We start from the raw sequence: 13976 nt of genomic DNA, 5'->3' as shown, positions 1-13976 counted from the left end.
GTAATTTTGTCCGGCCCATTTTTTGAGTTTTGTGTCAAATTATGTCCATTTTGGCTTTTTTCTTCGATTTTTTTCTATTGCTCTAATGCACATAAAGGCAATACACATGTGTATGCCAAAACACTGCTACAATTTCTGGGAGAAATTATGCATTTTGTGGAAAAATTCCAGGGGTGCCAACATTTTCGTCCATGACTGCATTACCCAGGTGTTTGAAAATACTTAAGCATATCTGTCATCGCAGGACCTTTAAAGAAGCCTTTTGGACCCAAATTGTAAAACAAAAGCAAGTCTGTTTTTGTCATTTTCCATGTTGAAGTGTTTAAAACTCGGTCCTCTCTTAATGGAACCAAAATTAAGGCTATGCCAACATCTTTTGATGATACACAGTATTGCAACACAATTAAGAACAGGGTCCAAACAGCAACCAACTCATTACAAAGTTTATATCTGTCTATTTATCCATGAATATAAGCTAAATCAGCAAATTAAGATGAGATTTAAAAGCACTGAAGAAAATATTGAAACAAACGTGTACACATCTGTATCTCTGTATTTTATGCATCTATATCTGTTTATCTCATACATCTGTTGCCATGACAAAATATTAAAGGTGAAGGTGGGGTAACTAAAGGAATGGAAAAAATATCTTAAAAAATAAATGATTTAGAGAGAGAAACAGTCTGAATGTAAAACAGTGAGGTTTATTATAAAGTTTTTGTACTCATGATCTTTTAGATTGTGATCAAGAGTTCCATGTATGCAGAGACAATTCTGCATCCTATGTTTTATTCTTGTCATCATATTAATCTAACCCCTTTGACAGCTTCAGGCTGACTTGAGTATTGGTCAATACATTCAGAGAACCACTAGATGGCAGCAAATACCACATTATTGTTCCTGTGCCTGATACTGTGAATGTAGGGGCACAGGGACTTGGACAGGGTCAAAGTGGTGGGAAGACATTGGAGTATCACTTACAAGTGGATTTATTTAACTGGGACTACCATCAATTAAAAAAACATCAATGTTAGGATGAAATACATTGTTTTGATTGACAAAGGGGATTTTTGCTTAGTCTGTTTGTCTGCTGTTTTCTCAGTGAGTTTTGATCCTAGACTGACAAAAGAGATACTGCTGGAATCTGAGGAGTGTCTGCTTTCATTTGAGGGGTCGTTTGTGTCACAGGCATGAAATATATGTTACTGAGGGTGCTTGGTTTGCAGGAAAGTACTGTTTGTATCTGTCTGTTTATCCATGAATATAATATAAAATAAACTGAGAGGAGATATCAAAGCATTGAGGAAAACAATGAAATGAACTTGTACACATCTGTACCTCTGCATTATCTCCTCTGTCTCCCACACAATGATTGCAACAGTCTGAAAACAGTTAATGCATTCAGCCACTCAGTCATTTTTCTCCTGTGGAGTGAGCGTGAACGAGAGGAAGAGGGAGTGAGGCTGCAAACATGCAAAAGAGAAAGAGAGAGAGCAACTGAGCCGAGCAGAGCAGAAAGAGGAGCTGTGAAGCTGACGATCCAGTGATTTGTTCATTTTTTGGAGTTCCAAATTTTCAGGGCTCATGCCTTCTTCTCATGTGGTTTTACTGCCAAAGTAACAGCAAGCTCTGGAAATTAATGAGGGGTATCACCCTCTGTTTCTGTGAAACTGTGAGTGTTGCAAACCCACAAACCCCATGGGAGCAGCGCGGCTTGTTGCTGGCACCCGACGGTTGCCACACACCCACGGTCGCGACACATCCCGACGTGCAACGGGTTGCAAGGGCCCGTCATCGCTGCTTGCAGCTTTAACTTGAAATATTATTCCCCCAGAAAACCTTAAAAAAGGAAAAGTTTGACCTCAGAAACAACCACATTAATCAGTTTGTTTCCCAGACTGACACAGAAGGTTTTAAATCTAACACTTATTGTCCCATTTATCTCATTTTTGCCATATTTCTCTCATTTTTGCCCTTTTTCAGCATTTTTTGTCACTTTTCACCCATTTAAGCAACCTTTGCCATTAAGTAGCCCTTTTTACCTATTTTTTGGCCCATTTTTGCCACTCCTTTTCAACACTCTTCCCATTGCTATCACTTTTATCCTATTGTTGCCCTTTTTCACACATTTTTGCCCATTCAAGCTATCTTTTGCCATTAAATACCGCTTGTTTCCTGTTTTTTTCCCTTAATTGGACCATTGTTTCACTACTTTTGCCCATTTAAGTTACCTTTTTCCATTAAATACCCCTTTTTTCCATTTTTTGCCCATTTTTGCCACTTCTTATTGACACTTTTTTCCCATTTTTACCCCTTTTCACCATTTTTTCATCACTTCTCAGGCATTAAAGCTAGCTTTGCCATTAAATAACACTTGTTTCCTCTTTTCTTGGCCCATTTACGCAACTCCTTTTTGCTACTTTTTCCCATTTTTGTGTCATTTCAGCCATTTAGGCAGCCTTTGCCATTAAGACATCTCTCCATTAGTGCATGTCCATGGGGATCCTGTTTGTGCATGTGTATTTGCATGTAATTCAGCCTATGTGTGTGTAGCATGTATAACGATAGAGTGTCAACTGTGAATTTCCCCTTGTGGGACTAATAAAGGAACAAAAGAATATCTTAAAGTAATCCTTTTTTTCCTGTTTTTTGCACATTTTTGCCACTCCCTTTTGACACTCTTCCCATTGTTGTCACTTTTATCCTATTTTTGCCCTTTATCACCCATTTTTACCCATCTAAGCTAACTTTTGCTATCAACTACCCCGTTATCTATTTTTTTGCCCATTTTTGCCACTTCTTAATGACACTTTTTGCTCATTTTTTCCCACTTTTATCCCATTTTTACCCCTTTTCACCATTTTTCCATCACGTCTCACCCATTAAAGCTAGCTTTGCCATTGAAAAAACTGCAAATAGCAATAAGCAGGATAAAAGAGGCAAAAAACTGTGGCAAAAATAGATAGAAGTAGTAAAAAAAGAGCAAAAAGCAACAAAACATGGCAAAAACAAGTGTAAAAGTGTCTTAAATGGGGTAAAATGGTGGAAAATGGTGAAAAAGCAGCAAAGACCATGGCAAAACATGGCTTTAATTCGCTAAACGTGGCAAAAAGAACTGGCAAAAGTGGGCTTAAAGCAGTAAAAATTGATTACAAGTGGCAAAAAACTGCAAGTAAGGGCAATGGAAATGTACATACAGAAAACAAAGGTTGACAATTAAATCCACCTCTATAAATGTGGGAATTCAAACTGATTTGAACTGATTTGCAATGGATATTTTTTGAGGTCATGCTCTCCTTTCTAAGGTTTTCTAGGGGAATAAATCCTCACAAAAGAGCCACATGTTGAGTATCACTGTTCTAGCTATTCATTCCAATACTCCCAACTTTTTAGTAAATCTCTGAATATTCCTGAAGGTTTGAACAATGTCCTAATTTGGCTGATTTTATTGACATCTACATGGTTTGAATTGGATTAATTTAGTAGAAGAAGCAGCGAGCCAAAGAAGTGAGCGGCAGAAAGCATGACAGTAAAGAGCATATGCCATGAACGCTGACTCAGCATTTTGTTGATTTTAACTCATGTTACCAAAAATCACTGCAGTTTTCTGTCGGTGTCTGACCTTCAGAGATCCACAGGCTCGAGGGTAGAACGTCATACAGGCCGTCATCCCCTCCATGGCGGGCAGCTCACACTGAAACACACGCACGTGTTACTGCAACACTCTCAGAGGGATTCATATTCAGATGGTACCTCCTTTAAATATCCAAGACTGGAGCCTTTCTGGTCCTGACCTCGGTCTTGAGTCCCAGCAGAGATGTCAGGATGCCCAGGATGGAGTTGAGGCCGACCTCTCTGGCCAGTTCAGGAAGCTGACACGAATACTGCAGGATGTCCTTCAGGATGGTCACGGCGAGCTGGACTGTCTGGACCGGAGCCTGGGACTACACGGGTCACATTCACAGATATCAGAGGAGGTTATGGTTCAAACATTCCTCCATTTTAATCATCACACTGCGAATGTGTCTGGAAGTTTCCGTCTCACCTGGATGACCTGCTGCAGCGAGCGTAGCCAGGACAGACAGTGCTGCTGGAACAGATCACTGGAGCTGTCTTTGACCAGCATGGCAAGGAGACACAGGCCCTCAAACCTACAGACCAGAGAGGAAGGATCGGTAACATCAGTCTGTGGTCAGAGGTCTACAGCACACACAAGCTACTTTCACACTGCCTCTCTTTTCCGTGTCTGTTACGCCTTCGTTCCACAACACCGTTCTGTTTGAAAGCGACCGTTCCGCAATGGGGGGTCGATCTCGCCCCACCTCTGATCCGGATCGAGAGGTAGCATCAGAGCCGTAACAGACTTTTCCGCAACGAGTGTGAAAGGACATCACAGCATTCCGCAATGGCGAGTGTGCACTGCGGTCTCCATAAACGGGAGGTTTAAAAACCAGCGCAGTTTAATCGAGCGGCATTTCATCAGAGATACAACAGCGGGATAAAAAAGAATAATGTGGATTAACTGGGGAGAGTGTGAGGTTAGAGAGCTGATCACACTCTGTACAGGAGAGGAGAGAGCAGACACATCTCTGCTCACAGCAACTCTGAACAGCTCCATGATGTGTTCAAGTGAGCTCGGTACTCTGAAGTTTCCGACCTCCGATGTAAATACGTGCGCTGTGACAGTGCTTAAAGTCGGACCTCCAACTCAGAAACATGGAGGAAAAAGTCTATCGGATCTAATCAATCAAACTGAAGGTTCATGTTCTTTTCCCCGTATTTCATTTAGAAAATACAAAATTTTGAACCGAGAAATCCAGAGTTTGGAGTTTCATTGAAACTCCAAACTCTGGCAGCTGCTGCCATCTGATTACGGGATGCCGGGGTGTGTGTTTAAGCTCGGGCGTGCACGGCTCTGTTACACCTTTGTGTGAATTACTCATTGCGGAACAGAGACGGGCATTCATTTTCGCCTTTATGGCGGATTCTCTGTGTAAAAACGGCTACAGATTTTAATAGATTCATAGTGGTTTCTATGTTTGTTTTTGCTTTCTTACATTTTATAATCTGTGGCCAGTGGTCCATATCAATAAAGTAACCATCGTCAGGGCTGTGGAATCAGTTCTGTATCATAGCGGGGCTTGTGTCTGTCACTGTTTTATGTCAGATGTATTGTATCTTAACTCGTTCAGTGCCACTGACATATATATATATATGTCAAAGTGTTTTTTCGGCGGCTGGCACAAGGGGGTGCTCTCACATTCCCTTTGAGTAATTTTGGGGCTTCTGGGATACGTAGTTGGAGCACGGAAGAGACGGTAGATCAAAGCCAGAGATCAGAGGTGGAGACCCTGGGGTCAAAGAGCAGAGCGATCGTTACGGAGGTAATCTAAGCTAAAAGTTCTAAAAGAGATGCTGGAACAAACTTTAAACTTTTGCCTGAGAAATCGCTTACTCACTGAAACTGACACTGAACTTAACAACAGTGAATCCAGGGATCAGCGCTTTCATTCATCTGCCTATGACGGCCAAGAAGCTAAAGAATGCCGCGAGGTCTCCCCCATGCACCAGAGGAAAAAGGCAGCCGCTCGCCAGCTGGATGCATACAGCGACGACACTTCAGAGACGGACTTTTCCAACCCAGACTCTGAGGAATGGCTGCCAAGTGAGCGTAGAGGATCTTGTTCTCCGTCCCAGAGCGATGGAGGTAAGTTAATGTTAGGAACCCACTGATTATTCAGACAAATTTCTGGAGTGAAACCGTCACTCATGTGTTCCTGTGATTTCAGAAGCAGACTTGAGAGAAGAGCAAGCCCCATGCAGTTCAATAACACCGTCTGTTGGCAGAAAAAGAGGTAATCTATATTATAGATTATATATTACATATATAAAACATATATATTATATTACTTCTATAATTTACAGGGTGTGCCAGGGGACACGCAAGCGGGAGAGGACGTGGGCGTATAGGGGGGTCACGTGGAGGCCGTCCAGTTCCAGAGTGTGAATGACTGACTGGAAGCATTATTTATTTTAACACAAAATAACATTTGTAATACAATTTTCAGATGTCTTTTATGTCACTGAAGGCAAAATTAGAACATTAAATTCACTGTTTTGCTTGACAGACTCTCTTTCACAAAAATGCATTTTTCTCAGCTTTCTAGAAAACAAGTGGTCTTCTGGTGAAACTAGCCTCTATTCAACTTCAGAGAAATCAAGAACAGAACAAGGCGCAAACAAACTTGTTTTTCCATGAGGAAGTAGAGATTTCTTCAATCATTTCAACTATTTGGTGTTTTCAAAGTCATAGTACAAAATATTCTGTGGGTCATGAAAGAGGACTCAAAATGGCCAAAAATGCTGGCACAAGTCATTTTCCATTTTATAAAAGGGCTGGCACTCAATGAGTTAAAAATCAGGTGTGTTGTATCGTAGTTATATATGAGGGTAAATATCAGGTGTGTCACATTGTAGTTATATGTGAGGGTAAATATCAGGTGTGTCATACTGTAGTTATATATGAAGGTAAATATCAGGTGTGTCATACTGTAGTTATATATGAGGGTAAATATCAGGTGTGTCGTATTGTAGTTATATATGAGGGTAAATATCAGGTGTGTCACATTGTAGTTATATATGAGGGTAAATATCAGGTGTGTCGTATTGTAGTTATATGTGAGGGTAAATATCAGGTGTGTCATATTGTAGTTAAATGTGAGGGTAAATATCAGGTGTGTCGTATCGTAGTTATATGTGAGGGTAAATATCAGGTGTGTCGTATCGTAGTTATATGTGAGGGTAAATATCAGGTGTGTTGTATTGTAGTTATATATGAGGGTAAATATCAGGTGTGTCGTATTGTAGTTATATATGAGGGTAAATATCAGGTGTGTCATATCGTAGTTTTATGTGAGGGTAAATATCAGGTGTGTCATATTGTAGTTAAATGTGAGGGTAAATATCAGGTGTGTCATATTGTAGTTATATTTGAGGGTAAATATCAGGTGTGTCATACTGTAGTTATATATGAAGATAAATATCAGGTGTATCATACTGTAGTTATATATGAAGGTAAATATCAGGTGTGTCATACTGTAGTTATATGTGAGGGTAAATATCAGGTGTGTCGTATTGTAGTTATATATGAGGGTAAATATCAGGTGTGTCATACTGTAGTTATATATGAGGGTAAATATCAGGTGTGTCATACTGTAGTTATATATGAAGGTAAATATCAGGTGTGTCATACCGTAGTTATATATGAGGGTAAATATCAGGTGTGTCATACTGTAGTTATATATGAAGGTAAATATCAGGTGTGTCATACTGTAGTTATATATGAAGGTAAATATCAGGTGTGTCATACTGTAGTTATATATGAGGGTAAATATCAGGTGTGTCATACTGTAGTTATATATGAGGGTAAATATCAGGTGTGTCATACTGTAGTTATATATGAGGGTAAATATCAGGTGTGTCATACTGTAGTTATATATGAAGGTAAATATCAGGTGTGTCATACTGTAGTTATATATGAGGGTAAATATCAGGTGTGTCATACTGTAGTTATATATGAAGGTAAATATCAGGTGTGTCATACTGTAGTTATATATGAGGGTAAATATCAGGTGTGTCATACTGTAGTTATATATGAGGGTAAATATCAGGTGTGTCATACTGTAGTTATATATGAGGGTAAATATCAGGTGTGTCATACTGTAGTTATATATGAGGGTAAATATCAGGTGTGTCATACTGTAGTTATATATGAGGGTAAATATCAGGTGTGTCATACTGTAGTTATATATGAAGGTAAATATCAGGTGTGTCATACTGTAGTTATATATGAGGGTAAATATCAGGTGTGTCATACTGTAGTTATATATGAGGGTAAATATCAGGTGTGTCATACTGTAGTTATATATGAGGGTAAATATCAGGTGTGTCATACTGTAGTTATATATGAAGGTAAATATCAGGTGTGTCATACTGTAGTTATATATGAAGGTAAATATCAGGTGTGTCATACTGTAGTTATATATGAGGGTAAATATCAGGTGTGTCATACTGTAGTTATATATGAAGGTAAATATCAGGTGTGTCATACTGTAGTTATATATGAAGGTAAATATCAGGTGTGTCATACTGTAGTTATATATGAGGGTAAATATCAGGTGTGTCATACTGTAGTTATATATGAGGGTAAATATCAGGTGTGTCATACTGTAGTTATATATGAAGGTAAATATCAGGTGTGTCATACTGTAGTTATATATGAGGGTAAATATCAGGTGTGTCATACTGTAGTTATATATGAAGGTAAATATCAGGTGTGTCATACTGTAGTTATATATGAGGGTAAATATCAGGTGTGTCATACTGTAGTTATATATGAAGGTAAATATCAGGTGTGTCATACTGTAGTTATATATGAGGGTAAATATCAGGTGTGTCATACTGTAGTTATATATGAGGGTAAATATCAGGTGTGTCATACTGTAGTTATATATGAAGGTAAATATCAGGTGTGTCATACTGTAGTTATATATGAAGGTAAATATCAGGTGTGTCATACTGTAGTTATATATGAGGGTAAATATCAGGTGTGTCATACTGTAGTTATATATGAGGGTAAATATCAGGTGTGTCATACTGTAGTTATATATGAGGGTAAATATCAGGTGTGTCATACTGTAGTTATATGAAGGTAAATATCAGGTGTGTCATACTGTAGTTATATATGAGGGTAAATATCAGGTGTGTCATACTGTAGTTATATATGAAGGTAAATATCAGGTGTGTCATACTGTAGTTATATATGAGGGTAAATATCAGGTGTGTCATACTGTAGTTATATATGAGGGTAAATATCAGGTGTGTCATACTGTAGTTATATATGAGGGTAAATATCAGGTGTGTCATACTGTAGTTATATATGAGGGTAAATATCAGGTGTGTCATACTGTAGTTATATATGAAGGTAAATATCAGGTGTGTCATACTGTAGTTATATATGAGGGTAAATATCAGGTGTGTCATACTGTAGTTATATATGAGGGTAAATATCAGGTGTGTCATACTGTAGTTATATATGAGGGTAAATATCAGGTGTGTCATACTGTAGTTATATATGAAGGTAAATATCAGGTGTGTCATACTGTAGTTATATATGAGGGTAAATATCAGGTGTGTCATACTGTAGTTATATATGAGGGTAAATATCAGGTGTGTCATACTGTAGTTATATATGAGGGTAAATATCAGGTGTGTCATACTGTAGTTATATATGAAGGTAAATATCAGGTGTGTCATACTGTAGTTATATATGAAGGTAAATATCAGGTGTGTCATACTGTAGTTATATATGAGGGTAAATATCAGGTGTGTCATACTGTAGTTATATATGAGGGTAAATATCAGGTGTGTCATACTGTAGTTATATATGAGGGTAAATATCAGGTGTGTCATACTGTAGTTATATATGAAGGTAAATATCAGGTGTGTCATACTGTAGTTATATATGAGGGTAAATATCAGGTATTTACAGTCTCGTGCTGTAGTTTTAGGTCTCCCTCGTGGTATCTTTTTTAACTCACCTGGTCTTACTGGAGTTTAGTTTGGCGTTGCTGAATCCCACCAGCCCTCCCGCCACGCTAGGACCCTGCAGAGATGAACACAGGTGTTTAATGCAGGTACAGGTAGGTAACATGGTAAACAGTCCTCCTGATGTCCAGGTGTGGTCAGAGTTACCCGCAGCTCTCAGGTGTGATGAGTGAACAAAGCAGCCTGTAGCCTTAGCAGCCCTGCAGTAACAGATTACATGCTAATCTCTAACTAGCCCCCGCTCTCCTACCTGCCCGGTAAAGGCGCCATGTTCCCGGTAGCTGGACAGCAGAGCCGGTAGGTACTCGGCTCTCTGCTCCTTCAGAACCGACACCAGACCCTCCGTTAGCCGCAGCGCGGACGGGCCACGCAGCCAAGCCGATGTAGCCATCTTTGCCTGTCCGCCTGTCGCCAACCGCTTACGTCATAGCCGCGAGACGAGATGACGTCGATTACATGCGCTCTTTGTTGTCTTATCTCAGCTATAGCCTCTTTAGTAGACTTTATAGCCTTCTAAATCCATTTAATTCGGAATATTTAACCGTGTAACGTCTTTTATAGGTTTAATGTACAGTTAGTAAACGGCTAAGAGGACATCTTCCCGCCCTGTGATGGCCAATGAGCGGCTCAGAGCTCTAGAGGATGTGGAGAAGGAGATAGCCATGGTTCTACAGTGTGCTGGTGAGATCGGCTACCGGATTATTTAATGTCTGTTTTACCGCTGAGTATAAAGAGTTAGAGCCTTCACAGACGTGTAAAGGACATTTGTTTTATTTATTTAGCAGAGATTAGTTCTGTGGCTCTCAACCGGTGGGTCAGGGCCCTGAAAATGGTCGTGGATAAATAAAACTGTCGTTAGGCGATCATGCAGGGAAGCCCCTAAGGATACTGCGCTTATTCGTGCATTTTATTTAACCCGGTTCCTGTTGAGTAATTCATCCTTTTATCTTGGGATGAAAAAATCTGGCTTTCATGTGATTATGTGTTTATTTGTCAAGATTATTAAAGCTACAAAAATGTCCACAAGAAAATTAAAATAAAATTCCTGCGTGTTTGTCCTCTCTGGGCTTCTGTAGTAATGGGCCGTTTGTTTGTGCTTCCGATTTTTTTGTTGTTTGTGGTATGAAATAAGATTTTGTTAACTCATTGTTATCGGTTTGTATAAAAGACATGGTGTTGTTACTACTTTAGGTAACGCCATCTCAGAGCGCTGACTTTATATCTGTCTACACAGTTACAAAAACGCTGGGACGCTGTTTAAAATGTGAATAAATTGATGCTTTGATTCATCTGACCACAGAACAGTTTTCCATGTCTCCTCTGACCACAGAACAGTTTTCCATGTTTCCTCTGACCACAGAACAGTTTTCCATGTTTCCTCTGACCACAGAACAGTTTTCCATGTTTCCTCTGACCACAGAACAGTTTTCCATGTTTCCTCTGACCACAGAACAGTTTTCCATGTTTCCTCTGACCACAGAACAGTTTTCCATGTTTCCTCTGACCACAGAACAGTTTTCCATGTTTACTCTGACCACAGAACAGTTTTCCATGTTTCCTCTGACCACAGAACAGTTTTCCATGTTTCCTCTGACCACAGAACAGTTTTCCATGTTTCCTCTGACCACAGAACAGTTTTCCATGTTTCCCTCTGACCACAGAACAGTTTTCCTTGTTTCCTCTGACCACAGAACAGTTTTCCATGTTTCCTCTGACCACAGAACAGTTTTCCATGTTTCCTCTGACCACAGAACAGTTTTCCATGTTTCCTCTGACCACAGAACAGTTTTCCATGTTTACTCTGACCACAGAACAGTTTTCCTTGTTTACTCTGACCACAGAACAGTTTTCCATGTTTCCTCTGACCACAGAACAGTTTTCCATGTTTACTCTGACCACAGAACAGTTTTCCTTGTTTACTCTGACCACAGAACAGTTTTCCATGATTCCTCTGACCACAGAACAGTTTTCCATGATTCCTCTGACCACAGAACAGTTTTCCATGTTTCCCTCTGACCACAGAACAGTTTTCCATGATTCCTCTGACCACAGAACAGTTTTCCATGATTCCTCTGACCACAGAACAGTTTTCCATGATTCCTCTGACCACAGAACAGTTTTCCATGATTCCTCTGACCACAGAACAGTTTTCCATGATTCCTCTGACCACAGAACAGTTTTCCATGTTTCCTCAGTTCATGTTAAATGAGCTTTGGTCCAGAGAAGACGGTGGTGTTTCTGGATCCTGGTCACATATGGCTTCTTGTCTCCATGATCCAGCTTTAACTGTCATTGGTGGATGGCATGTTCCTGAGCCCATGCAGTGACTTCAGTACAGGATCATGCCTGTTTTTAATGCAGTGGCCCCTGAGGGCCCCTTCAGCCTTGTCCTGTACCCTGAACTGGGCTAGTATTTAGCTGACATGGTCTTGTTGTCTGTTCTAGGAACCATCGTTCTGGAGCTCTCCAAAGACAAACACAATGCCAGCCTCCTGGACAGACAGCTGGTCCAGTTTCAGGGCTCTGTTAACCGGGTCGAGAGCGAGCTGAGTGCCCAGATCCGCTACCTGACACAGGTGAGAGACGGAGGTTAAACCTGGTGAGAAGATGTCCACACAGTCACACCCACTTTTTCAGAAGTTACTTGCTATGGCCCCAACATCCCAACATTCAGCAAGGCTTCTATCAGACAGTCTACATAGTTCTCTATTAGAACCACAGACCAGAGACAGGGAGTCATGCTCAGGCATGACACCAAAATCCTTTCTTCTGTGAAGTAGGAAGGATTGAATATTTCTGTTCCGTGTTGTTCCGTCACACGTTCATTAGAACCCTGTTAGTCCAATCACCAGGATGAACCTGTAATCCTCCGTCTCCTCTGCAGGTCGCCACAGGTCAGCCTCACGAAGGCTCCACCTACTCGGCCAGGAAGGACTGTCAGATGGCTCTGAACCGAGCCGAGTACGCCAAAGTCAAACTGGGAGAACTGGGACGGACCTGTGAGCTGATGCTGGAGCAGCCTCCGCAGACGTGAAGCTCAGTTTCAGCTCCACCTCCACGTGTTCGTGGATGATTTCTGTCATTACAGACACTGAAACAGGAAGGAGATGTTCTGGTTTCCTGCACCGTCATGTTTGTTTTTTTGTTTCCACATTTAGAATCTTTATCTATCCGTCTAATAAAAGTTTGGTTTAACCTGCTGCCTCCTGTCTGGATTCTTGTAGAGATCATCCTTTAGAAAAGCAGGAATAGGACTCTCTGACAGGCGATCCTGTTAGGTTTGCCCTACGGCTGCTCAGTAGGGACAAAAATGATAATCAGCATTAACAGCAGCTACATCTGTGCATGAATAACAATGTTCAGTAGATCTGTGGTCGTATCCTGGGGAGCAGACGGCTTTTGAAGAACTTTGATTGGTCCAGGTCAGAGGCTCCTGCAGCCCAAACACGCCCTCCTGAGGCTCCGCCCCTAGACGAGCCCCGGTCTGTGATGACCCGGCTCAGAGACGGATCAAGGTTTCTAATCCAGACTGTTTCTGTTTTGTTGTGAATGATCTGGTTTTGGCTGAAATGTTGATAAATCAGTGAAAAATCACACCAGAGTTGCTCTGATGGGTGTAAACGTTTATTTTCACAGTCATGGAACAGCATGTTTTTGACGTTGGTCATCATTTCTGTTGATTTCTAGATGATTCTGAGTGAAAGCATGTTTGACACTAAAGACAACAGCCCACATTCTAACAGAGAACAGTGGTTTACAGATCAGACCTAGAACTTATCACTCTATTGCATGATCATAAAATAGACGATAAAACATTCCAATATATAAAAGCATGATTTATAATTCATCACTGATTATTCATGTAATAGACTGATAAAACATTCAAATATATAAAAGCATGATTTATTATTCATCACTGATTATTCATGTAATAGACTGATAAAACATTCCAGTATATAAAAGCATAATTTATTATTCATCACTGATTATTCATGTAATAGACTGATAAAACATTCAAATATATAAAAGCATGATTTATAATTCATCACTGATTATTCATGTAATAGACTGATAAAACATTCAAATATATAAAAGCATAATTTATTATTCACCACTGATTATTCATGTAATAGACTGATAAAACATTCCAATATATATAAAAGCATGATTTATTATTCATCACTGATTATTCATGTAATAGACTGATAAAACATTCCAATATATAAAAGCATGATTTATTATTCATCACTGATTATTCATGTAATAGACTGATAAAACATTCCAATATATAAAAGCATGATTTATTATTCATCACTGATTATTCATGTAATAGACTGATAAAACATTCAAATATATATAAAAGCATGATT

General features: G+C 39.7%; 2 protein-coding genes across 4 annotated transcripts in view; one reads left to right on the top strand and one right to left on the bottom strand.

Annotated features, from left to right (window-relative positions):
• pelp1 (proline, glutamate and leucine rich protein 1) overlaps positions 1-10017 on the bottom strand; it is a 42165-nt gene extending 32148 nt beyond the window's left edge. For 2 of the 3 annotated variants that reach the window (XM_041782483.1, XM_041782484.1), the window contains exons 1-5: positions 9857-10017; positions 9600-9664; positions 4046-4151; positions 3795-3944; positions 3623-3694 (exon numbers count right to left, since the gene is read on the bottom strand). In XM_041782483.1, coding sequence (XP_041638417.1) covers positions 3623-3694; positions 3795-3944; positions 4046-4151; positions 9600-9664; positions 9857-9997 — 534 coding nt within the window. In that variant the 5' untranslated portion in view covers positions 9998-10017. Of the gene's footprint in view, positions 1-3622; positions 3695-3794; positions 3945-4045; positions 4152-5459; positions 5481-9599; positions 9665-9856 lie in introns of those variants that run through there. The other variant, XM_041782485.1, reaches the window with a different exon arrangement.
• A 132-nt stretch (positions 10018-10149) lies between these two features.
• Positions 10150-12801, top strand: med11 (mediator complex subunit 11). Its single transcript, XM_041782486.1, has 3 exons — positions 10150-10287; positions 12052-12182; positions 12491-12801. The coding sequence occupies exons 1-3, from the start codon at positions 10218-10220 to the stop codon at positions 12638-12640; spliced, it is 351 nt and encodes a 116-aa protein (XP_041638420.1). The 5' UTR covers positions 10150-10217; the 3' UTR covers positions 12641-12801.
• Positions 12802-13976: the final 1175 nt, after the last annotated feature.

Source organism: Cheilinus undulatus, unplaced genomic scaffold (genome assembly GCF_018320785.1).
Source record: "Cheilinus undulatus unplaced genomic scaffold, ASM1832078v1 Contig4, whole genome shotgun sequence".
In the NCBI taxonomy this organism is placed as follows: domain Eukaryota; kingdom Metazoa; phylum Chordata; class Actinopteri; order Labriformes; family Labridae; genus Cheilinus; species Cheilinus undulatus.
This window is presented reverse-complemented; position numbering and strand designations above follow the sequence as displayed.

Coding starts and splice junctions, on each gene's coding strand:
- med11 (XM_041782486.1), top strand. CDS start 10,218: ATGGCCAATGAGCGGCTCAGAGCTCTAGAGGATGTGGAGAAGGAGATA. Junction 10,288..12,051: donor CATGGTTCTACAGTGTGCTG/GTGAGATCGGCT, acceptor TGTCTGTTCTAG/GAACCATCGTTCTGGAGCTC. Junction 12,183..12,490: donor AGATCCGCTACCTGACACAG/GTGAGAGACGGA, acceptor TCTCCTCTGCAG/GTCGCCACAGGTCAGCCTCA.